This window comes from Barbus barbus (assembly GCF_936440315.1).
Source record: "Barbus barbus genome assembly, chromosome: 3".
Lineage (NCBI taxonomy): Eukaryota > Metazoa > Chordata > Actinopteri > Cypriniformes > Cyprinidae > Barbus > Barbus barbus.
Window position 1 is genome coordinate 3594941 of NC_136731.1, and position 23917 is coordinate 3618857.

At 39.8% G+C, this 23917-nt stretch overlaps 2 protein-coding genes across 6 annotated transcripts in view; one reads left to right on the forward strand and one right to left on the reverse strand.

Annotated features, from left to right (window-relative positions):
- On the forward strand, positions 1-21418 carry LOC306854657 (G-protein coupled receptor family C group 5 member B-like). The gene is made up of 5 exons (XM_079392841.1): positions 1-314; positions 8176-8235; positions 10630-11647; positions 11726-11838; positions 17578-21418. The coding sequence occupies exons 2-5, from the start codon at positions 8221-8223 to the stop codon at positions 17620-17622; spliced, it is 1191 nt and encodes a 396-aa protein (XP_079248967.1). The 5' UTR covers positions 1-314; positions 8176-8220; the 3' UTR covers positions 17623-21418.
- Positions 21419-23917, reverse strand: part of iqck (IQ motif containing K) — an 11319-nt gene continuing 8820 nt past the window's right edge. For 2 of the 5 annotated variants that reach the window (XM_079393108.1, XM_079393106.1), the window contains one exon: positions 21420-22366. In XM_079393108.1, coding sequence (XP_079249234.1) covers positions 22155-22366 — 212 coding nt within the window. In that variant the 3' untranslated portion in view covers positions 21420-22154. Of the gene's footprint in view, positions 22367-23917 lie in introns of all 5 variants that reach the window. The other 3 variants (XM_079393110.1, XM_079393107.1, XM_079393109.1) reach the window with 2 other exon arrangements.

Below are 23917 nucleotides of genomic sequence, written 5' to 3' on the forward strand. Positions count from 1 at the left end.
GCGCGAGTAAAGCCAGAGGCGACGCAGCAGCAGATGCATTGAAAGGAGAAACGCAGCGCGGTACAACATTTACCCATGAAGACCGAGCTTCTGCGGCACACAGATGAAAGACTATAAACGCCAAACGTGTTCGGTGTGTGTTTTAGAGGCGACGATGGTGTGGTGAGGACGCCTGGTATTTTATTTCTCTGTCATCTCTGATGAACACAGCGCGGACTTTGCGCGAGCCTTCGCCGTGAAAATCAGCTGCAGGAGCAGAAATGTGACATTTTTTACACGACCATCGACCATATCGGATGCTTTAATCGATAAAGGTACGTGCACACATATCAAATACACTAAAATCTACAGCGATCTGCTGTTTTCTGGCAGATGTCATTATATGTTTATTTTGATTCTCTCTCTTTATATTTATATTTGGAAGAAATGCATGCAGACATCACTCATGCTGGATTCATAGGTCATTTACTAGATGCCTCGTTATAGGTGGGACAGGGTTATGTAAATGTGAGCAAATTAATTTTCAGTCAAAATCATTAATATAATAATGATTTGAATTCTCTGCATTGATTAATAATGTATGCAAAAAGCAGTTTTATAATACTGCTTAATGCAACACGAACAAGGGAGAAAAATCAGATCTGAGCAAATGCAGAAAGGGAAGATTTGAAATATTATTAGTCAAATTAAATAGCATATTTCAGTGCATTGAAACCAGTGTCATGTTTAATTAACAGGAGCGGAAAACATTCATACCCAACCATTGAAAGCTGGTTTGATTTCTTTTTTTCTCTCTCTCATCGTGCGTTTCATTTGATCAGCCATGTTTCTAGTGTCTCAAGTCCTGCATTTTGAAGATTTGGCATGCTGTAGGGTTGAGCTTACTTAGCAAACTTAACTCTCCAAGAACTGGCTGAACTGATGGAAAGATCACATTATATCTGCTGTGGTCTGGATCAGTGGGGGTTCTAGCTTTAGCATCCAGGGGGAACCCCCTTTCAGCGCCCCCCACCCCAAACAATCCTCGTCAACAACAATATTCACATATGTGACCCTGGAGCACAAAACCAGTCATAAGGGTCAATTTTTCAAAATTGAGTTTTATACATCACCTGAAAGCTGAATATTAAGCTATCCATTGATGTATGGTTTGTTAGAATAGGACAATATTTGGCTGAGATTGGAAATCTGAGGGTGCAAAAAAATCCAAGTATTGAGAAAATCGCCTTTAAAGTTGTCCAAATGAAGTTCTTAGCAATGCATATTACTAATCAAAAATGAAGTTTTGATATATTTACAATAGGACATTTACATATCTTCATGGAACATTATCTTTATTTAATATCCTAATGATTTTTGGCATAAAATAAAAATCATTAATTTTGAGCCATACAATGTATTTTTGGGTATTGCTACAAATATACCCCAGCGACTTAAGACTGGTTTTGTGCTCCAGGGTCACATATTTGGAAAAACGCATCAATAATTTTAACGTTTAAAACTGAAAATTTATACAAAATAAGACTCAAAAGTGTCAAAAATAAGTGATGCAGACTGGTTTTATATTATTCGTAATGATTTCAGAAAAAAGGATTTAGGAATCTCACTTCAATATTAGACTTTTTATGACTTTTAGTGCAAAATCAACATCTCATCTTAACACTAATTATTAAGTTCAAACACTTGTGTAGTTGTTCATCACTCCCATTGGTAGTTTCTCCCCAAAGTCACTTTTCTCAACTTTGCATTGCGTTGGAAACCCCAACATCCGGGCGCTGAATTTGTGGTGCTTTGCTGCTGTTGGTGTAAACTGGGCTTAACTCACAAGGTTAATTGATCCATAGAGTGGCAATATAATTAATGTGACCTACAAATGATCAATAGAAAACTAACTGTGCAAATCACCATTCCAGATTTTTTTGACGCCTATACCTAAATCTGCTATTGGTCTAGATCATTGGTTCCCAACTACGCTCCTGGATCCTCCAGCACTAGACATTTAGCATGCCTCCTTTGTCTGAAACACCCCTTTCAGGTCTTTGAGCCTTTACTAATGAGCTGATGACCTGAATCGACCGCTGGTCTAAATGAAGCTTTGACAGGGCCAAATAATTCCTGCCCAGTTTTGCAGTATTTGACAAGTTAAGTGCAAACTGAGTTACTGAAATATGTAAGAAAGCTATTTTAGCAACTGGACAGTTTAATGATTTGGTAACACATTAGTTTAAGGACCAATTCTCACTATTAACTACGGAAGTTCTAAGCGGCCATGCATTATTATAATTTTTCTGTCTTGTTTTCTCGTGATCACGACTTAATTTTCTCATGATCTCGACATAACGAAAGTTGTTTTGTCGTTATCACGACTTAATTTTCTCGTTATCTCGACATAACGAAAGTTGTTTTGTGGTTATCACGACTTAATTTTCTCGTGATCTCGACATAACGAAAGTTGTTTTGTCGTTATCACGACTTAATTTTCTCGTGATCTCGACATAACGAAAGTTGTTTTGTCGTTATCACGACTTAATTTTCTCGTTATCTCGACATAACGAAAGTTGTTGATCTCAACCTAAAAACCGTTTTCTCACGACGTAATTGTAGCTATCGTGAGAAAATCAGGGTCTTCAACGATAAAGTTGCAGACCCGACAGCCTCCTTCTCAAGTGTCGAACAATTATGTGTAAGTCGTCAATCACTGACAGACACAGAGCTAAAATGGCCGAGTACGAATATGCATGACAAGTATTCTATCATGGATCAATGTAGTCGGTCACACACACAACACCTTCAATATTTGGGATGGTACTTATACCATATTTTTATTATTTCAGTTTGAGTGAGTCCCTGATCAAAGTAAAAGCGAATACGATCATCCATGATGCTGCTTCTATAGCATTTTCTCATGCCGAATACACAGAGAAAATTAAGTCGTTATAACGACAAAACAACTTTCGTTATGTCGAGATCACGAGAAAATTAAGTCGTGATAACGACAAAACAACTTTCGTTATGTCGAGATCACGAGAAAATTAAGTCGTGATAACGACAAAACAACTTTCGTTATGCCGAGATCATGAGAAAATTAAGTCGTGATAACGACAAAACAACTTTCGTTATGTCGAGATCACGAGAAAATTAAGTCGTGATAACGACAAAACAACTTTCGTTATGTCGATATCACAAGAAAATTAAGTCGTGATAACGACAAAACAACTTTCGTTATGCCGAGATCATGAGAAAATTAAGTCGTGATAACGACAAAACAACTTTCGTTATGTCGAGATCACGAGAAAATTAAGTCGTGATAACGACAAAACAACTTTCGTTATGCCGAGATCATGAGAAAATTAAGTCGTGATCACGAGAAAACAAGACAGAAAAATTATAATAAGGCATGGCCGCTTAGAACTTCCGTAATTAACTAGTTCCCTTCATACAAGGGAATAAACGTACTAATAAACAGCCAATATGTTATTAATAGGCATGCGTTTATTAGCATGCACATATTATACATCCCTAATCCTATCCAATACCTAAACTTAACAACTACCTTACTAACTATTATAAGCAGCAAGTTAGGAGTTTGAGGCAAAAGTCGTAGTTAATGGTTTGTTTATAGCGAGAATTGGGCCTTAAAATAAAGTGTGACCAATGTTTTGATCGGTCAAAGATTAGCAGGAATTGTAGTCTTTTAATATGGGTAGTAACTTAGTAAGCAACCACGTTTTTTGTTTTATTTTGGACAATCTCTGTTCCGAACTTGCACTGTGATAATTTCCCAAAATGCCATTTGCGTGGAAATATTGCGAACTGTGTAAACAGGATGATAATGGGGGTCCGAGATGGGACAAGATAAATGCAAAGAGATGCGCTAGCAGAGAAAATACTGTACCCAGCAGAGCAACATTACTGTTTGCGATGCTCAAAATATTAGAGGAAAGTTCTAAGTACTGAATTGGAGGTGGGGTTTATATGAAGGGAACTGGCTGTATTCAGGCATTTTTATTTAATCTTATCTCTGTGTAGACCTGCTTTGAGATAGTCTTGCATAGCCAGACCTTCAGACTGATGGCTAAAGGTCTGGAATAGATGGCCGCTTTAATTGGCCAAGGCCTGCCCATGAGGCCGTTTGACCGACATGTCAAACAAACAATCATAGTTCGTTTCGTTCAGTGTCACGTTTCGGGGCGTGGAAATGTCGCCTCCTCTAGGGTGTATTTTAAAGATTCTATGCCGCGAACTTTAAATATTTCACACACTTTTGAAAATCCAGCGTTTAATTGACTCTAAGCATTCGTCGTGACATTTGTAAACACGACAGCTTTCTTCTTTCGTGAGGGGGTTTGGCGCCACGGCATCTTTATTTCCCGGCGGACCAAAAATAAACGCGACACTCGCGTCTCCCGGAAATCCGATTTAATTCAACCAGTCAGATGACGACTTCGACATTCCTGAAGTGTTTCCAGAAAAGTGTGCCATGTGCATCAGACGTTTAGCCAACGGTCCGTGGGCGTGACGTCTGAAGCTGAGACTAGCTTTGAGACAACCAAGGAAACACTATATTGCTGTTATTCCATAGGCGCCACCTACTGTCAGAGAGTGAATTTGTATTTTTAGCATTATTTGACAAAGCTGAAATCAAGTCGTTCTTGTTTTGCTTTAAATTTTAAAAGTATACAATCTAATTTAAAAAAACGTGTGTGACTTTAAACGATCACCAGTGGAAAAAGTGACAATTTTCACACCACACCAGGTTGCCCATATAATTCTTCACATTACAAATAAACTGTTCAAATACGAATTTATTTTTGAAATGAGATGTCAGGCTAGTTTTGGTTTTAGTTATAAAAGCACAGGCTTGCATGCTGAAGCCTCAGTGCCAGCCATGCAGCAGAACTGGTAAGAGCTGGATCCTTGTTATGTAAGACGAGTCGTCGAAAGCAGCACAAAAGAGTGGGAGCAGACTGGATGGGGGTGCTTTCACAAGCCTGTCGCAGGAGAGGGCAAAGCATGGCTTTCATCGCACACATCCACATTCCCCAAATCACACCATTTCCTACACGAGTATAAATGAGAAACGTGTATGATATTTCATGTTTAGATGCTGTAACACGTGTCCTAACCTAATGCGTCACAAGCAGTTATTCTGTCCACATTGAGTGTGTGAACAAGGGGTGTAGCTCAACACAATAAATTCTGAAACACAGCCAATCACAGTGCTTTCTCGGTTTGCACACACTTGCAGTGCAGCTTAAGAGAGCGACACATACCTTATATATCCATGGTGCTTCACTTTGGCTGAATAAATGTGTGTGCGCAGGGGTGCAACGTTGTAAAAATAGTAACAAGCAATTAATAAAATGCGATGTCCTTTGCTGTAGTTGTGAGTGGTTATGACAAAAACTTCTGATTCAAATGTAAGGGATGTTATTGCTTTTTATTATATTATGGAATGCTCTTTCTTCAAGTATTTTACTGCAACAAGCATCACCACATGGTTGCTTTGTCTCTGTTATTTCTGTGACACAGAAAGCCAAGCACTGTTGCTCTTGTATATTACATTCAAACATCCCTGTATGACAGAAGTCATGAAAACACAAAGTATTGCTTCTGCAGCGCATTACGAGTGTGTGTTCGAGCCCTGTTGTTGATGAGCTGCGGATGGGCGAACACCCCCCACATCTCTTTCTCTGCCTCTTGCTGTTACCATGGCAATCACTGCACAATTACTCATGACATCAGCTTTTCCCTTTTTTCCCACACAGTGGAATGACATGGAAAAAACTCTGCAGAGTTCAACTTTAAAGAAACCACATTGCTGTTTTGGCGTTGTGGTCAAATCTCAGGTGAACCTTTCTTTAAGATTGAGAAGCGAGATGCTTACTTTTTTTGCTGATTTGATTCATCTGAATTTTTTGTAAAGGAGTCATGCATTGAAGAATCTTATATTGGCTTGGGCGGGTGGACAAAATGTGGGTCAGTTTGGCGGTTTTCAAAACATAAATTGTATAGGCTAAGTGTGCATATATAGCCTACTGCATGCATCCAATCAGTCATCACATTACTAAACACACACACTGGTGAGAGAAGAGACTGGTGCTGATGTTGACGTCGTGGCCGCACTTTTAGCCAGCAGACAGACGTGAGGATTCATGAGCGACGGGTTTTTAGCGTGATAACGGATCTGATTTTGAATGTATAACTAAGTGACCATAATGCCTATATATAAGTTCGATGGTAAAGCATGTAGAGTGTTTTAACTCTCAAAATGTGAATTGCATTGTGTTGATTTCTGGTTGTTGTTTTTACCATACTACACCACTACACTACACAAGATTTAGCATATGAAGGAAAAGTGGAGCATATAATAAGACTTAAGCACTACAGTAATGCACAATGCTTTATCAGTGATCAATCATGGAAAAGTGCTATCAATAACTGAATCATAAATATTTTATCTGCCTTTCAATACACACATACACACAATTTAAGGCTTGTCACTAAACAGCACTGTTATGATTGGCTAATGCCCCCCACGCCCCATGAGTAAGTGTTTTTTTTTTTTAAATATCCATATAAAGACATCATCATGAAGAGACAGAGCATTATATAATAGTTTACTCAAGGTTTATGATGCAGCTGCTGTCAGCAAGGCACCAAACTCCCAACTGCTCCCTGGGCGCTGAAGCATAAATGGCTGCCCACTGCTCCGGGTGTGTGTTCACTACTGTGAGTGTGCACTATGGATGGGTTAAATGCAGAGCACGAATTCCGAGTATGGGTCACCATACTTGGCTGAATGTCACTTCACTTAATGGTTTTCTTGATATGACTTTTAAAATTCAACTGATAGTCTATAATTATTCCCAGATACTTCACTTTAGGTACTTGTTCAATAAGCTCCCCATTAATTTGTACATTCAGAAGTTGTGTTAGAGGCAGACGGAGACAGCAAGTAGAGACTTAGGTGGCATTGTTTGATTGTATGCAGTCTCTGGCGTTGGAGTCGTTTCTGTTCAAAACGCTCAAAAATGCTTTGTTTTTTGCCAAACAGCACGGATGATTGCCTCGGTGTTGAAAGCTTGATCAACCAATATGTGTGATGCTTGGAAAAACTCATTAATCCGATAAAAAGTGCAGCCAGGACGGAGCCCCACCAACCGTGTACGTGCGCCGTCGCCATTATCATTTGTTATGCTATTGTCATATCCTAACAAACCTATCAAAAATGGACCCTTATGACTGGTTTTGTGGTTCAGGGTCACATATGACCTAGAGATCTAGAGAGAAAGAGGAAACGAGCAAGAGAAAGAAACAGAAATCAACTTTTTTTGCTAGTTTCAGTACGACGGTTATCATTTTCACATCCTGCGCAATGTTTAAATACCCAATTGTGCGCTCATGGGCGTGCTGGTCTGAAAACGAGGTGTTCAGGTGCATTGCTATTTTGAGGCAACTGAAATAGACTGTACCATTGACCAACTAAAACCTGGACTAAAGTCAACGGCGCAGTATTTTTTTGTTATTTAAAGAGCGCATACGAATGTTGTGTATTATGTGTTTGGTGTATGTTAGGTTAACGTGTGTATAAATCGATGCTGTTTATACCGTCTTATTGTTTTTACTTTATGTCAAAAGTAGGCTGCCTGTTATTCCCTGGGCCATCGGGCAGACCTTATTTAACATTAAAACACATAATGGGTTTTTCATGCCACTTAATTGGTTTTAACACATGTAGCTTACGAGCCAACTTTGGATTCTTCCTGTTAAAATGTACTTTTAACAAAAAAACACAACAGTGTTAGCTGAGAGACTTATTTTTAGCCTTTGTGATAGGGATTTTTACAGTGTAATATGAAGAGATGTGGAGGACTATTTTAAAAAGTCAGTTATTCCAATGAGCCGTTTCGCCTTTGCCCACTGCTGTATATTGTTACAGGTTATTAATAAAGCACTGAGCATGTGTGCACTATAAATAATCAGTGTCTCACACAAACATAGCATCAACACATAAATACTTTCCATTCCTTTGCTTACAGAAATGGACTACCAGTACCATAAAATACATGGCTTGAATTATTAATGAAATATTTATTTTGGACATAGCCGTTTTCATGTGTTTGTGACATGAAATATGTGAATACTAAAACTTTTTTTTTTTTCCCTGTGCAGGGTCCATCTCTTAGACCATCATTTTCAAGGCAACTACCACGGATTATGTCTTATACTAAGGTAAGATGTTAAAATTATTGCCTGTCTTAGTTAATATTAACCCATAAAACACTTTATGTGTTAGTTATTTTGGGTACACATGCACATAAGGTCACTGCAGAAGTCATTATCATTCCAGAAAACAAGATATCAGTTAAAACAAATAACACAATGGTCAGGATGCGTTGAAGAACTCTTTAACCATATCACGCAACGGCCAGATCCAATGTAAATACAGGGATCAACGCCATGCTAGAATTCTACATCGCAGACACTCAAGAGCAACCGATAATAGGACTGAAAGCTTGCTTTGGCATGGATCAAATCTAATTGGGCCTCTTTGTGCAAAACCATGACCTTGTGAATACATTTTCTGATGTTTTCATAGAAATAGGATAGTTCCCAGATGGGTGTAAGATACATATTGAGCACACAGCCAATCAAGTAGTTGTCTGACGTTTGGTTTGTTTGAAAGTCAGCATGCGCTGAGATGAATGGGAAAACACAACAGACTAGTAATGTGTAGCTACTGCTCCAATACTATTTGGATCTAAACTGGCCCCCTTTTTAGTACAACCCGAATTCCGGAAGTGTTGGTAAATTTGAATTAAATGAAAACTTCAGCCAATATTTTATTCACAATAGAACATAGATAACATAAATGTTTAAATTTTTACAATTTAATGCACAAAATGAGTTTCAAAATAGTTGGGACGGGGGAATTTTTTACCATGGTGTAGCATTTCCTCTTCTTTTCAAAACAGTTTGAAGACATCTGGGCATCGAGGTTATGAGTTTCTGGAGTTTTGGTGTTGGAATTTGGTCCCATTCTTGCCTGATATAGGTTTCCAGCTGCTGAAGAGGTTGTGGTCGTCTTTGACGTATTTTTCGTTTAATGATGTGCCAAATGTTCTCTATAGGTGAAAGATCTGAACTGCAGCATGCCAATTCAGCACCTGGTCTCCTCTACTATGAAGCCATGCTGTTGTAATAGCTGCAGTATGTTTGGTTTTGCCTTGCCTGAAATAGATTATATTCCCTGAAATATATATATAAAAATCTTCAAATAGGAGCTTTCCAGGTGCACTTGTGGACTAAGACCTGACTGGCTTCAAACATCCAATAAAAATGACCTTGAAAGGGCCCTATTACTCTTTTTTCCAGTTCCACTTATGAAACATATCTGCAAAAATCCGTAACAAATTTGCATAATGGTCTTCATTGGCTTCCCATGTCTACTTTGATCTGCCTTCAAAAACTTCAGTTTGTGGTTCGTGTTGTGATGCTATTTTCTGCAGCACGAAAGCAGATTTGCATTGTTTACAATTCCACATGATAAGAATGTGAAGGGTCAGTGGCTAAAATACATTTGAATGCTACCATAGTAATAGACCAATCACAACAGACTCAGCTATCTGACCAATCAGAGAAGAGAAAGCTTACTGAAAGGAGGTCTTTAGAGAGCCTGAATCTTTGAATGAATCATTTCAAACTAGATGATGTGAAAAGTGTATTATGAGAAAATTAAAGTGTTTTTTGAATGCATGTAAACCTATTGTATGAGACCTCCAAAACAAAACTGGGAACCTTTTAAAAAAGCATATTATGGGTGCTTTAAATAATAATTAAAAAAGGTGTCAGACCAAATTTTAGGGTGTTCACACTTGTAGTTCGATTCGTTTGGTTAATTTGGTCCAGACCAAAAAGGAAAATGATACATTTGGTCCTGGTCCGCTTAGCGTTCACACTGGCATTTTTAACAGCTAGCCTAAAGATACCGAACCTAAAGGCATAGTCATATGTTCACAACTTGATTGGTCGGGTTGAATGACGTATATTTCGTGACAGAACTCGCCAAACAATAGGAAAAGGTGCGTTCGACTTAAAGTGGTGCTGCAGGTGTATGACATCAAAGTACCAATTTACTGATTGGTCTGCTCAGCGCTGCTTTAAATCGAATACACCTAATGCCTTCTGCTGAACTAAGCACACTCATTGTTGCATGTATATGATTTTATGTTCACCACCTGCGAACTCACAAAGAGCTCATAAAAGGCACTTTACCTCCTCATTGCTCCACGTTTGCCCTCTGCTCATTTTGTTTTGGACATAGCATCACATCTTGTCAATGCTTCCTGTTTTTGGTTCGTTTAGAAGTATGTGGTCCATGTTGCATTCATACTGTATTTCATTCGAACCGCACCAAAGTTCATTTGGAAGACCCATCTTTTTAGCGGCCTCGGTCCACTTGTTTGGTGCGCACCAGGGTTCGCATTTACTCAAATGAACCTCACTTACAGAGCAATCACACCAGTTCGTTTTAATCAAAGTAAACATGACTCGTGTCAACACAGCCTTAAAAGCAAATTGTACAAAGACTAAGATTGACTCATTCTCGTTTTCTCTCTTTTTCAGATGTCATTATTTCATTTCATGTTCCTGCTGCTCACTGGGCTGGGTGTGAGTTTGTCTCAAGATGAGAACCCTACAGTCCCATTTGGCTGCAGATTTGGACCTCCAAGACCATACACTCTCTTATGTGACCTGGATGCTATATGGGGCGTGGTGGTGGAGGTCGTAGCAGCGGCTGGTGTGTTAGCTGCCATTTTACTGTTTGTAGTGTTACTGTGTCGCCTGCACTCAGTGACTGAGGCACCAAAGCGAAGTGGCATCGGTCCAATTCTCTTACTGTTAATAGGCATTATTGGGCTGTTTGGGCTTAGCTTTGCATACCTTATTGAGCATAACGAGAGCATTTGTGTGGTGCGACGCGCCCTCTGGGGTTTATTTTTCTCACTCTGCTTTGCCTGTATGTTAGCACAGGGCTTGAGGCTGCGCAGGCTTGCACGTGAGTCTCGTAGCCCAGGCGGGTGTGCAATTGTTGGACTAGCGCTAGGGTTAACAGCAGTACAAGGTATTATTGCTGCAGAGTGGCTTCTTCTAACAGTGCTGCGGGAGGGTAACCCGGCTTGCGAGTATCAGCAACTGGACTTTGCACTCGCTTGTGCCTATGTGGTTGCACTCCTGTTATCTGCCCTAGTAACTGCAACATTAGCGCTGTGTGGGAAGGCACGACAATGGCACTGTAATGTTATGTGGCTTCTAGTCTCCTGCTTGCTGTCCATTCTCCTGTGGGTGGCTTGGGTTGGTTTCTACGTCTATGGAAACAAAGTACTTGAAAAGTCTCCAGACTGGGACGATCCAGCGTTGGCTGTGGCCCTAGTAGCACAAGGTTGGTTGTTATTGCTGTGCCATGCTGCTCCTGAAGCCCATGCCTGTCTTCGAGGACCACCTCAGCCTTCAGCTCCAGACTATTTCGACACATCTCAGAATTCATCACGCATGAGAGAGGCCAGCCTTGATGAGGACATCCCACTTTCGCTCAGGCAGTTTGTGGAGAACCAGGGATACGCGTTTGATGAAAATGCTGCAGGTACAATTAGGCACAAAGATTAATATATCATTTAATATACATTAAACTGATCCTAACATCCATCCTCTATTATTGTAGGGTTGAGAAGTGGTAGCCATCATAATGGCAACACAGGAGCCAGACCCAGTGCACCCTTCAGAAGTAACGTCTACCAACCGACTGAGATGACCATGATACTAAATGGAGGAGCAGTGAGTACATAACTTTATCTTATTATAAATAGACCAAATAAACAAACCTGACAAGTTTGAGTAAAGTGAAACAAGCCTTGTCAAAATGTATGTTAAAGATTTCTGGTTTTCTGTCTGTTGGGACTACAGATCAGGACTGAATAAATATGTCACAAATTAAAGGTTGACCTGTATATTGGTTTTATCATAAAATATCAAAGCTGATAGTTTGAGGTTTAAGTAAAAGGTCCTACAGTATAACCCTCTGGAGGGGAAAAAACTATCATGGACTCCAAATAGTTTGTTTTGATATGTGACTATAATTTGGTTATAACTGCAGATTTGAAGAGCTACATGTTCGTCAAATTTCAACAATTAAACTTAGCATTTTTTTATGGTTCAAATGACTATAATGTTGTGGTTATACCTGGGTATGCCTCCATGATGAGCATTGTGTTTTGGGTGCAGAGCAAGTGTGTATTGCAGTAGGTGGTGCACATCTCAGGTTGTTTGAATCTGAAAACAGGAATACAACAGGAAAACAAAGTACAACTTCTTCTCATAGTAGTACCGTTTTGACTGTCCCACATTTAATTTTCGAACCTGGTATCACTCTTAGAGGAGCCTCCTTGGGAGAGATCTGTTTTCCAAGGCTTAGGTACGCTGACATTAGGTGTCTCACTTAGGAGCCCCAATCACCTCTGAGCACTACAAGAAATGGCCGATGACTATTGGCGAGTGGAATTTGCATGCCAAGCAACTCCCATGTACATGCATCCACTCATTCAGGTTTGTGCTGAGGAGCCGAGAAAGCATCCTGGCATTCAGCAAAGTTCAGGGTTGTGGCATGAGGGACATAACATCTCTGTTCCCTCCTACAGAGAATGATAGTTATATAACATATCCGTGCTGTTCCCTTTCAGTCAGTCATATTCAATGTTACGTCGACACTGACATTAGGGGTTCCTATGAAAAGTGTGCCAGGACAGATGAATACCACTGAACTGGTGAACAAAGCACAGCAGAGACTCTACTTTCTGAGGGTTCCCAGAAAGAATAGTATTGCTCAGAGTTTTCTTGTATCCTTCTATCGCTCTACTATTGAGAGTATTCTTACTTGCTGCCTTTTGTGTATGGTTTCCTAGCTGCACCATGGCATATAAAAAAGACCTTCAGAGGGTCATCAGGACTACAGAGAAAATCATTGGGTGCCCTCTCCCAACTTTGGAGGACCTTCACAGTTCCCGCTGTCTCAATAGTACTCACAGTATTATAAAGGACTCGTCACACCCAGGTCACTCTTTGTTCACTCTGTTACCATCAGGCAGACTGTACAGAACCATTAAAACAAGGACAAATAGATTCAAACTGTTTTTATCCAGTAGCTGTACAATTTTTAAATGCCTCAGGATAAATGTGAAGTAAGGGATTTGTGTATTTAGTATTTGCACTTTTGTGCAAAATTTGTGCAATTTTGAATAAGCGGGTGTGTGCACTTTTTTGGAGTGAGAGACTGAACGTGATTTTTGTTTGGACTGTTGGACAAATTATAATAAAGGTGTTTGTTTGTTCTATGTCAGCATCTTGAATGGAAGCTTGTGAAAGTCCAATTCAGCACTCACAGATCCAGGATTGGTCGTAACCCACCGCTCTTGTTAGGTCCAATGAAATAAGGGCTGTAAAACCATGATTTCATCCCGGCTTAAGGGACAGGCTCTATTGCATCCTTCGCCAAGAGGACTGCGATCACTGTACATTGCGGTAGACACCTTATCCTCCTCAGGAGCCCCGAATAAACCACTGGGTTCTTCATGGGATGGACCGGCACCTTCATCTAGGAGCTCAACGGTACTAAGCAGGATTTCTGTGAAGCGGAACCGGACTGGGTAGAATTCAAGGGGAGCCTCATAATACATGAGAGCCGCAAACTCATCATAGCCATGGACATGCGTTCACAGTGCAGATATGACCAATCCATAAAAGCAGTCTTAGCATGCTTATGCCCCAGACATGTAAGACGGCAATCGTGCCAGTCATCAGAAGTAAGGAATCTACCGCACCCAGAAGCACAGTCGGAAAGATACCTCGAAAGACCCGACCGTGCAAGCTGTACAAGAAACTACTATTTAGGCTGGAATGCCCAGGGGTGGATCACAGTACTTACCTGTGCTATCACAGGGGTGAACACACTGCTGATCATGCCATCTGGAGACACAGCTGAGAAGTTCCTGCAGTTCTTTGTTTTTTCTTGTAGTTATTTTCTGGAAGAAAAGACCCACGAAGGAATCAGGTCCGGGGCAAAAATGGCACGCCACCATCTTATATTCCCATATGTACTGGAAGTGGTTTGGCATGCAAATTCCACTCACCAATAGTCATTGGCCATTGCATGTAGTGCTCAGAGGTGATTGGGGCTCCTAAAGCCACATTTCCACCGAAATTACCTGGAACAATATGTCCCAGGAACTTTTTCCCCCAGACCTGTTGCTGTCTGCATTTCCATCGCGGTCTAAAGTACCGAGAAGATTAGGCAAATAGTCTGGTGACGTAACGTTAGGTCTGCACGCGTTTCTCAATTTTCGGACTTGCATCCACTGTAGTTCGGACTTCACAAGTTAAACTCGGGTATGAATACTTTCGCAATGGAATCATTTAAGTTTTTTAATTTTTAATAAATTTAATTTAAAAGCAGTTTAACATTAGGCAGCAACATCACAAAATGTGAAAAAAATGAAGGGGTATGAAGACTTTTTATAGGCACTGCATATACCCCCATTATAGAATGCATCATATACTGTAGGTTTATACAATGCCAATTCAAGGACTCAAGTTTTGAGTTTTTGGTCATACCATTGATTTTTACAAACTATCGGCCAGATTTTCCAGTGCACGAATGTTGTTTCCTTAAACATTTGGTTCTTGAGAGATGTAATATGGAAGAGAGTAAATGTCTCTTTGGTGGGGGAAGGAAATTTTCTTTGCCTTGACCCAACTATAAATAGAACAAAACCTGCCAACAATGCAACGCTGCAGCCAAAGCTTTGTCAAAAGCTTAAATTAACATTTATCCAAACAAGAGCAATATTTCTGCTCAAAGAGAAAGAAGCAATGTGCAAATGTGAATGTAGAACCAGTTCAAAAGCTAAACCAGACATCACCAACTACCACAGAGGTGACTGTATTAAAATCATTTTGGGGAAAAAAAGAAACTGGATTGATAATCCTCTGACATTAGGCTGGCTGTAGAAGTATGAATTGCATGTAGTGTAACTAGTGATTAAAAATAAATGCATCAAATACTTAAAGATTTGTTATGGAAAAACCTTGAGACAACAGTGAAGACCTAAACATCTAAAGTCCTAGACACAGATCCCTATGATCAGCTATGCAGACATCATGCCTACACCTGCTAGGACTGCAATTCATTTTTTTTTAACAAGAAGCAAGATCATTATGCTTATAGCCATAGATAAACCAGCTGTCCACTGCTGGACCATACTACAACTCTTCTTTCTAATCCAATGCTGGTCTCACACCATGTTCATTCATTGAGACCAGAGAAGAAATGGTCCTGTTACTAAACCTGGTTTCTTGTAAGATTTTTTTCTCCATTTGTCACTTCATGGAATTTGGGTTCCTTGCCACCATCGCATTTGGCTTGCTTAGTTGGGGTTTAATAGGCACTTCATATTCAGTAATATTTTCAATTTGTCTGCACTGACACCATCGGATGAGAACAAAATATGAACTGAATTGGGCTATTGTCACTATTTCCTTCTGGGCAGTGTGTTTGTGTACAGCAACAGCAGGGATAGTCATCCATGGACAGGTGGAAGTATTAAATGTCTTTATTTGGGAAGGTGTCCATTACTTTGTCCCTGTTTGCAGTAATTTTACGAAGCTTGAGCTTTGAGACAGCTAGTATCTATTGTGCCATTTTAAGCACATCGATCAGCTCTGTAGGAAATGACTTTAAAGGATTATCTACAGAGGAGGAGCTGATCAATGAATTTCCACACCCACTTTAGTCAAATCATTGTCACAATGCCACAGAAAGTGTAAAACATCAGTGGCAACAGTGGCAGTAAAACATTGCTGTATGTCAGCTGTAGCAGTGACCGAATCCTTTTGAAATCTTTGAGGACACCTAACAGGATATTGTTACGGTCAGGGCCAGGCAGCAGGCATACATTATTGAGAGATACTCCATCAAACTGCACTAGAGTTAGTTATAACTCTGATTTGCTCTGTATTTTTGGGATGGTACACACCAAATGATGGAAGATACCAGCATTCTTGGCTATCCTGTAGAGGTGGTGGTTGCTCTGCATGGTAATTTTCAAGTATGAACTCTCTAAGGAATTCTCTAGTTGTTTCTCAAACTTGCAACTGAGAGACATGGTATGGCAATGATACTACCCAGTTGTTACTTAAATCTTTAAAGAATTTTTATTCCATATAGTTTATGCACATTTATTCATCTTTGTTCTGCTGAAAGTCTGAAAAACCAGGCCTGTAGCTTGATAGATCTCCTTGACATTGTAACATGTGAGATGAATTTTGCTGTTTATGTGGTTTAAGGTTAAAAAAACACATTATTTTCCACATACTGTACATTATTGTTGCTCCTCTATGCTCCGCCTTTCTGAAACGCATCGATTTTTACAAAGCTCATTGTTCTGAGAAGCGAGGCCTGCTCTGATTGGCCAGCTATCCAGTGCGTTGTGATTGGCCGAATACCTCAAGCGTGAGACGGAAATGTTACGCCCCTTACCATGTTTTGATGCCGTGGCATTTGTTGCATCCACTTACTGATTATAATGACTCCTACATACAGTCTTTTTACGTGTCGTGTTGCATCGTGCCACGTAAATATTAGCATGTCTGCATTTGTGATCAGAGAAACAACAATCTCTACACTGCTCAAAACTCGAGTTTGAATCATCAGTAGCAGAAACATACTTACAGGCTGTGAGTCAGAAGCGTCAGATTGTCCTTGCAAAGTTGGAATTGCCCCACTTTATAGAAACAGTCTTTGTGCAAGCCAGCATTGTAGGCTAATCTTCCAGGTTTAGAAAATAGTCGTCCATAAAATGCGCTGCACACACTCTAATATTTGTGTTGTAAATGCAAATTAACCACTGATTTCTAGTTGTGTCCTCTTTTGGTCCAAACGAAGTACTTTCACTTTCCCAACGAAACACAGCGTCTCCACAACATGGTGCCGGCGGCAGCAACAATACTACAGCGTGAATAATCGTTCCGCCTTCTTTCTTTGTGTATACATTTTGGTGGTGTTATGCAAATCTTTCCACACTGTGATGTAGACATGTGGGGGCGTGTTTAAATGAGCCGTTTTAGGAGGGCGTGGCATAGTCTTAACTTTGATAAAGAATATCTCTTTGGGTTTGAGACTTTAGTCTTTGCAACTTCAGGGATCTTATCTATGCACAAACAGCTTGAAACACTCCAAAGAGAAAGGAAAACATGAAATCGCATCTTTAAATTCTGAAACGTCGAATTTGGAAACCACAAAAAATGACAACAAGCTTTCATCACACATGCAGGCAAGCCTTCTCTTCAAGGTTCCTCCAGCTGCATGTTCTAGATTGTCGGGACCATCTGCACCAACTTCAGAACTTCCACTTCTGCTGTAAATCAGCTGAAGTTTTTCCCACTTAAGAAAATGATCTTGTGTAAATGTCTTTTCTGTCAACCTGCCTGCTTCTAATTGGATAATTTTGTTTCTTATTGTCACAGGTTCCATCCGCACCTCCCACATACACAGGAAGACAGCTTTGGTAAAGGAGTCTGGGAGAAGGGTGAATGGAAAATTGGTGTAAGCTGCTGCACTATAAAAGAAAAAAAGTGAATGCGGACTTACAATTAGGAACAACGTTAAAAGCCGCCAGTGCGTCAATGAGACTAACTCGGATGATGGTGTGTGTGTGAGAGCAATTTGACAAGCATGATAGAAGGGTGTTAAAACGTTTGCACCATCAATAGCTATAGTGATTTTGAGTTAGTGTACTGGTAAAGTATTGATGCAGTTTCAAACATTTCTCCATTAAATCAGCTTTTCATTCCAACAGTATTTTCACTTCAGCTTCACTCTGAAGTCAAACTGGGCTCTGTATGTTACACAAGTTCCAGATCTGTCTGTACTGCAGTTGTGATTGTGCAGTAAAACTTGGACATTTGATCATTCTGTGATAACCGGATACAGTACTTGTATTTCTCTGGTCAAAGTTTTTTATTTTGTGAGTTGTCTGTGTATGAATGACCGGCGTGTGCGCCATTCCCCTTGCAAATCTTTAGCGTTCTTCTATGGACTTTTCAGCTCAAATCTCACTCAGTTCTATACAACACCTTGTTGCAAATGGGCTGTGTTTTTATACATCAAAATGTTCTTGCATTTCGCCACTGGAGCTGTGAAACATTTAATCAGTTTTGAGCTCTGCTCTGTTTAGCAGTTAACCTTCAGATACCTAGTACTGCTGGACAGATCCCAGTGGAAATAACTGAGGACAAAGCAAAGAGGCGAGGACAAGGGTTAGGTTTGCTAGTCTGAAGTGTGATTTAAAGTCTAAATGGCCATATACACACTGTAAGTTTTGGAAGTGATAACTCCTAATGTGGGAATAAATATGTTACCTACATAAGTTACAGTGCTTGATAACTATATCACTGTTAATAGGTTTATTTTGTTTTGCTAACTTTAATACATTTGTGTGTGTGTCTGTGTGTGTTAACAGTTTTTCACCTAACTAACATTAGAGCCCAAGTAGGCTACATATTATAGTCTAGTCAATGGGGTCCAGAGATTTTACGCTTCAAAAAGGAAATAACAGTAATCCAGAAAGTTGATTTAAAGGGGTCATTGGATGCGACGTACTTTTACAAGTAGTTTGAACTGAAATGTGTGTACACAACCACCCTATAATGGTAAAGATCCACCCAGCGTTTTTTAATCTACTAAAATCCCTTTCTCAAATCAAGCCGTTCTCAGCTTCTTGTGTGATGTCACACAGACGAAGGCCGCTCAGGTTGATTGAATCTTTGCAAATTGTTAGTTAGCAAGTTTCACGATGAATGCGGCTAAAGTTTACCGGAAGAGAAGGGCAGGGTGATTAGAGCTCATTTGCATTTAAAGCAGCATGCAAGAAAACAGCTGTTTTTGACAGGGTAAAAAGGGTGTGGGTTTACACTACCTTTGAACAATTTTAACCAAAGTATGTTATAGACTTTTCATTAAGATCCTAACGAATCATATCAACTTGTTGAAAATGGGCATCCAATGACCCTTTAAATAGAGTTGTATGCATTGAAATTCACATAGATTTTTAATGTTATGTACAAAAAGAGATGAACTATATTTTGCTGTGAGGGTGAGTAGATTACAGAATTTTCATTTTTGGGTGAACTGTCCCTTTAGGCACTGAAAAGAGTGATGATCAGAGATCAGAGAACTGTGGTAAGAGGCTCTGTTTGAGAGTGACGATGTGCTGTTCTGAAAGTGTTTTTGTTATCGATGTTTGCTCCTTATACTGTGCTGTAACCTTTCGAAAAGGACAGGGAGTTGTAGAGAATAACTGATTTGCTTTATAGTAATGCATGCAGAGTCCTAAACCACATCACACAAACAGATATATATTACAGTTCAGTATTAGGCTGTTTTCACAAAACCCAAGTGTGAACATTTGGTTGATTTCTTAGTCCAATCCAGAGTTTGATTCCACCCTGGTTATACAAGGTACATTAATAACAGTTATACTCTGAGAATGCAAAGATGTAAATTACACATCATCAATAGCATTTATCTTCCATAAGTTATGATGGATTGCTGGAGTCTATCTGAACCGTATCCCAGAACCCCATGTGTGGTTCTCATTCGCACACCTGAGTTTCCTTTTACTGTTCACTATAGACAAGTATAGATTTGGTGTTGGGGTTCTTTAAAGCTAACAGTTTTAGGTTAATCAAGCCTAAACCCTCAATAACCAACCACAGGGTGATTAGGACTGGCTAATAGTTATATAAACCATTTTCTGCCTTCGGCCAATATCCTAAACGTGTGTATTTAACCCAAAGAACAAAGGGACAGTTATAAACAAGACAGTTAGCACTTTAATACGTGAGCTTCAAAGCAATAAGGGGTTAGGAGGAGAACTGTGGATATCGATTGTTAAAGAGGTCATGACATACTTCAGTATATTTGTCTCTGTCCATTTACATGGATTGCTCATTTTGATGCTGCTTCAGTATGGATGGCCATATCCTTGGCTAACATCTCTTCCACCATATCAGAAAACACTAAAATCATCTTACCGTGCATGAGGAAAATGCAATACATTCTCGCTGAGATAATACAGAGACACCAGAAAAATCAAGTTCTCATGCTGTTATTCTGGCACTAACATCTCCCCACTTACTGGTGTGTCCAATTCACACTCAAAATTGCCACTGGGTGGTCCATGAAGGTGAGGTGATCCTGTGCCAACACGCTCAAACTTTGTTTCAACTTGTGTTTTGAGTTCTGAAACTTTGAAGGTTTTATAGTATAATGGACTTTTCAAAAAAATCTAAATTAAGTTCAGTGTCGTGACCCCTTTAAAGTGATCTACTAGTCACTAGTTGAAGTGGTTGGTACCTAAATACAGGTGGAAAATGCTACAAACTGGCACAGTTGGACTGTTTTTTCATAAACAGCAGGTTCCAATCAAATAGCTGTCGCGTCATCTCGGCCCCAGGTTCTGAAGGTCATAGCATTAGATGTCTACCTTGCTCAAAGATACTCTATGTAACTATATTGCGTTGTTGCAGTTGACGTATCAAACTGTGCAAGTACTTTACATGTTGCATTCTCAGAACTGTCCCAAGGGGTGCTACAGCACACATTAGCATGAACTTCTTAATATCTACTGTCCTGGTGGAGCAGTATGGAGAAAATAACTGATTTACACTGTTAAAAGTTACCTACCTGAACACTAACATGTATGCTCTTATGGCACAGACAGTATTTGAAGGTAACTATTAACCTAGAGTACAACGAGAAGCTCACTTGTAATGTATTGATGACATATAAGGCTTGTTTCTGAGGTGCTACACAGGCATTAAAAGACTTACTGAAGGTACTGTGTGAAGCGAAAGGGTCCTGTTGTGTATTAGAGCCTTTGTATTAATATATTGTTTGTTGTTTATGTTGTTTGCTGTATATGTGTGTGTGTATATAATATGCGCACATGACGCGTTTGTCAGGGTTAACATGACAGTCAGAAAATAACCTGTGTACTGTATTGTCACACGACTGAAAAGAATGAAAAAGGCAACGTCAGTGTGATATAACGAGATGAAGTTCGGTGGGTTTCCTATGTTCATAACGTTAGACAAACAGTAGTGAGAAATGCACATAATGTCTGTTTCCTGAAATCTTCCATACTACTGAATTTCCCTTGTTTCTGTGTTCTTCACATCTTTCACCTCTTGGTTGTTTTGCCCTAAGACTTTATCATCTGGAGCTGTGCAGTGATGCAGCATGTCTATGTTTAGAACGATTTCCCCAGAAACAGTATATATGGAATAAAACGATTCAACAACCAGTGACCGTGTTTGCCCTTTTTGTATTCAAATGAATGGAAAAATGCAACTGTTATTTTTGTAAAAAGAGAAAAGTTGCATTTTTCAGCCATACCAAATAAATTACCTTTTTTTTTTTTTTTCAAAGGATAAATCAAATAGTTGTCAAACAGTGTCTGTTACATGTACTTACTATTATAATAATAAATGATCCATAATTACATGCAAGTAACTCAAACCTTAATCCTACCCCTAAGCATATAATAAGCACATGTAGTTATTAATATTACTCAGTACTTAAATGTATAATTACACTGTAACAAGGACACCTAAAAATAACATGTAACCAAATATTAAAGAATAAATTAACAAAAAAACAGCATATTCAATTATTAATCACCCTTTCACTTCACAGGGTCCATGTACTGCAAAATTTCTCTAAATCTGCTCCAACGGAGAGAAAAAAACAACCGTATCTACATCTTGAATGGCCTGAGGGCAAGTAAATGATCAGCAAATGAAATTTTTGGGTTAACTATTCATTTAATAACAAAAAGAGCAGTGCTTCACAAACCTGTCCTATAGACCCCCCAGCACTGCACATGTTGTATGTCTCCCCCGTCGAACACACCTAATTCAACTCATTAGCAGAGAACACAAGACCTGAATAACCAATCAGGGAGACATACAGAATGTGCTGTTTTGGGGGTCCCTAGGACCGGTTTGAGAGACACTGAAATAGAGCCACAGCAGTGAATTCTTCATTCAGAAATGACATTGTTGACATGATGTAGAGTGGTGGTGCGCTGGGAAGAGAGGCTTGGCGTGAGCAGCTCTTTTCTCTCTGAGGTGCTCTGAGAAGCTGGTGTATTCAGGGCTCTGCTCTGAGGTGTAGGAGGCACCACCTCAATGGACACACCAGCCTCCACATGCTGGTCAGCACTGTCACCAAGTTCAACCAGCTCCGACCAAACTGGAAAAACAAACAAAACCACAGTAGGTCATAATTCAGTACAGCTGTACAATCAAAAATGAGATTTGAGAAAATAACCTTCAATATATCAGCTTCGCCAGATGCTGAAAAGTGATCTAATGTAAATGTGCAATTAATCAACTAATGGCTTAAATGCATGATTACTAGTTGACTAGGCACCCCTAGTTTTAATCCAGTCCTCCTTTCTTTTATAACTCTTCCAGGCACATTCACTACTGCTTTCTTGTCTCTTTGCTATGTTTGTAGCAATTATCGTTACTTCTTAATTTGGGTACGGCACAGACATGTTACAGGTAATAATAATATAGGGCCTAATTAAGTTGAAATGACTTTCACAGTCAGTTTGATTTAACTGTTGCTTCTTGTCATTGTAGGCTTAAGTTTAAATCCTGTCAGGCTATCATGCTTCAATAACACATCCTAATTGTTTTAAAATTAGGTCAGAGAGCAGAGAAGAGATTTTTGTGGCTGTTTGAACGCATTCAACCGCATCCATACTGTGAGAGCAATCCAATAGAATGTGTTTTTGACTACCCATGGAAGTGGACGAAAGTGGACTAGCTCAAAACATTTTACACCCCGTACACAAATGTGTAAGACTACACGATGTGTAGTCTTACACAAACTCAGCTGTTAATGGACAAATGAATGCATTCGTGACAGTTCAATCTTTTTCCATCATGTTAGGACAATGTGTTCGTAACATTGCCAAAGGTATTCTGGTTGTGGTCTGGTAAATGAATGATGCATTGGTAAAACTTTAGTGACAGTTTTCTAAATGTGTGTTTGGACTATGCAAATAAGTTCCACAGGAGAAAAGAAGGTTGGGCCACACCGTGTCTCCCCATTCTGATGGAAGCAACCAATCACAGCACGGAAATGAAAGAAGCATCAGATTGCAATATCCTCCTTTTTCGGAAAGGGATAAAGGTACCTTCTCAAGACACTCCTTGTTCTGAGTCTGAGTCCTTTTACAGGAAAGGCAGCAACAGACACAACCGTTCGGATCCTGCAGCCCACTACAAGGGACACAGCATCTGATACATTCGTTCTGAGTCGGAGTTCTGCGAAGGAAGGGACACTAACAGATCAAGTTCTGAGTCTGAGCCCTGAGAGGGTGAGACAAAAGCGGATCAACCTCCATTCTGTGTCTTTCATCCAGAGAGATTGCAACAGATACCCATTCTGAGTCTCAGTCCTGCAAGGGAAGGGACAGCAACAGAAACAACCCATTCTGAGTCTTTCGCCCAGAGAGACTGTAACAGATACCCCGTTCAGAGCCTGCAGCCCACTACTTGTGAGGCAGCAACAGATACGACCACGTTCTGAGCCTCCAGCTTGTGAGAAGAGAGATATTCTATGTTTAGAGTCTTTGTCTAGCAAGACAACAACAGATGCAGCACTTCCTGAGTCTCCATCCTAGAGAGACAAAGTGGATTGACCAAGTTCTGAGTCTCTAGCTCAGAGAGGCAGAAGAAACAGACATTTGCAACAAGGTTAACCTCCGGCGAGCAAACCTTCACTTCAAGG

Bases quoted from the DNA above. Each gene is read 5' to 3' on its own strand.
- LOC306854657 (XM_079392841.1), top strand. The intron at 11,648-11,725 runs GTACAATTAGGC...CTATTATTGTAG, and splicing joins GTTTGATGAAAATGCTGCAG to GGTTGAGAAGTGGTAGCCAT. The intron at 11,839-17,577 runs GTGAGTACATAA...TTATTGTCACAG, and splicing joins TGATACTAAATGGAGGAGCA to GTTCCATCCGCACCTCCCAC.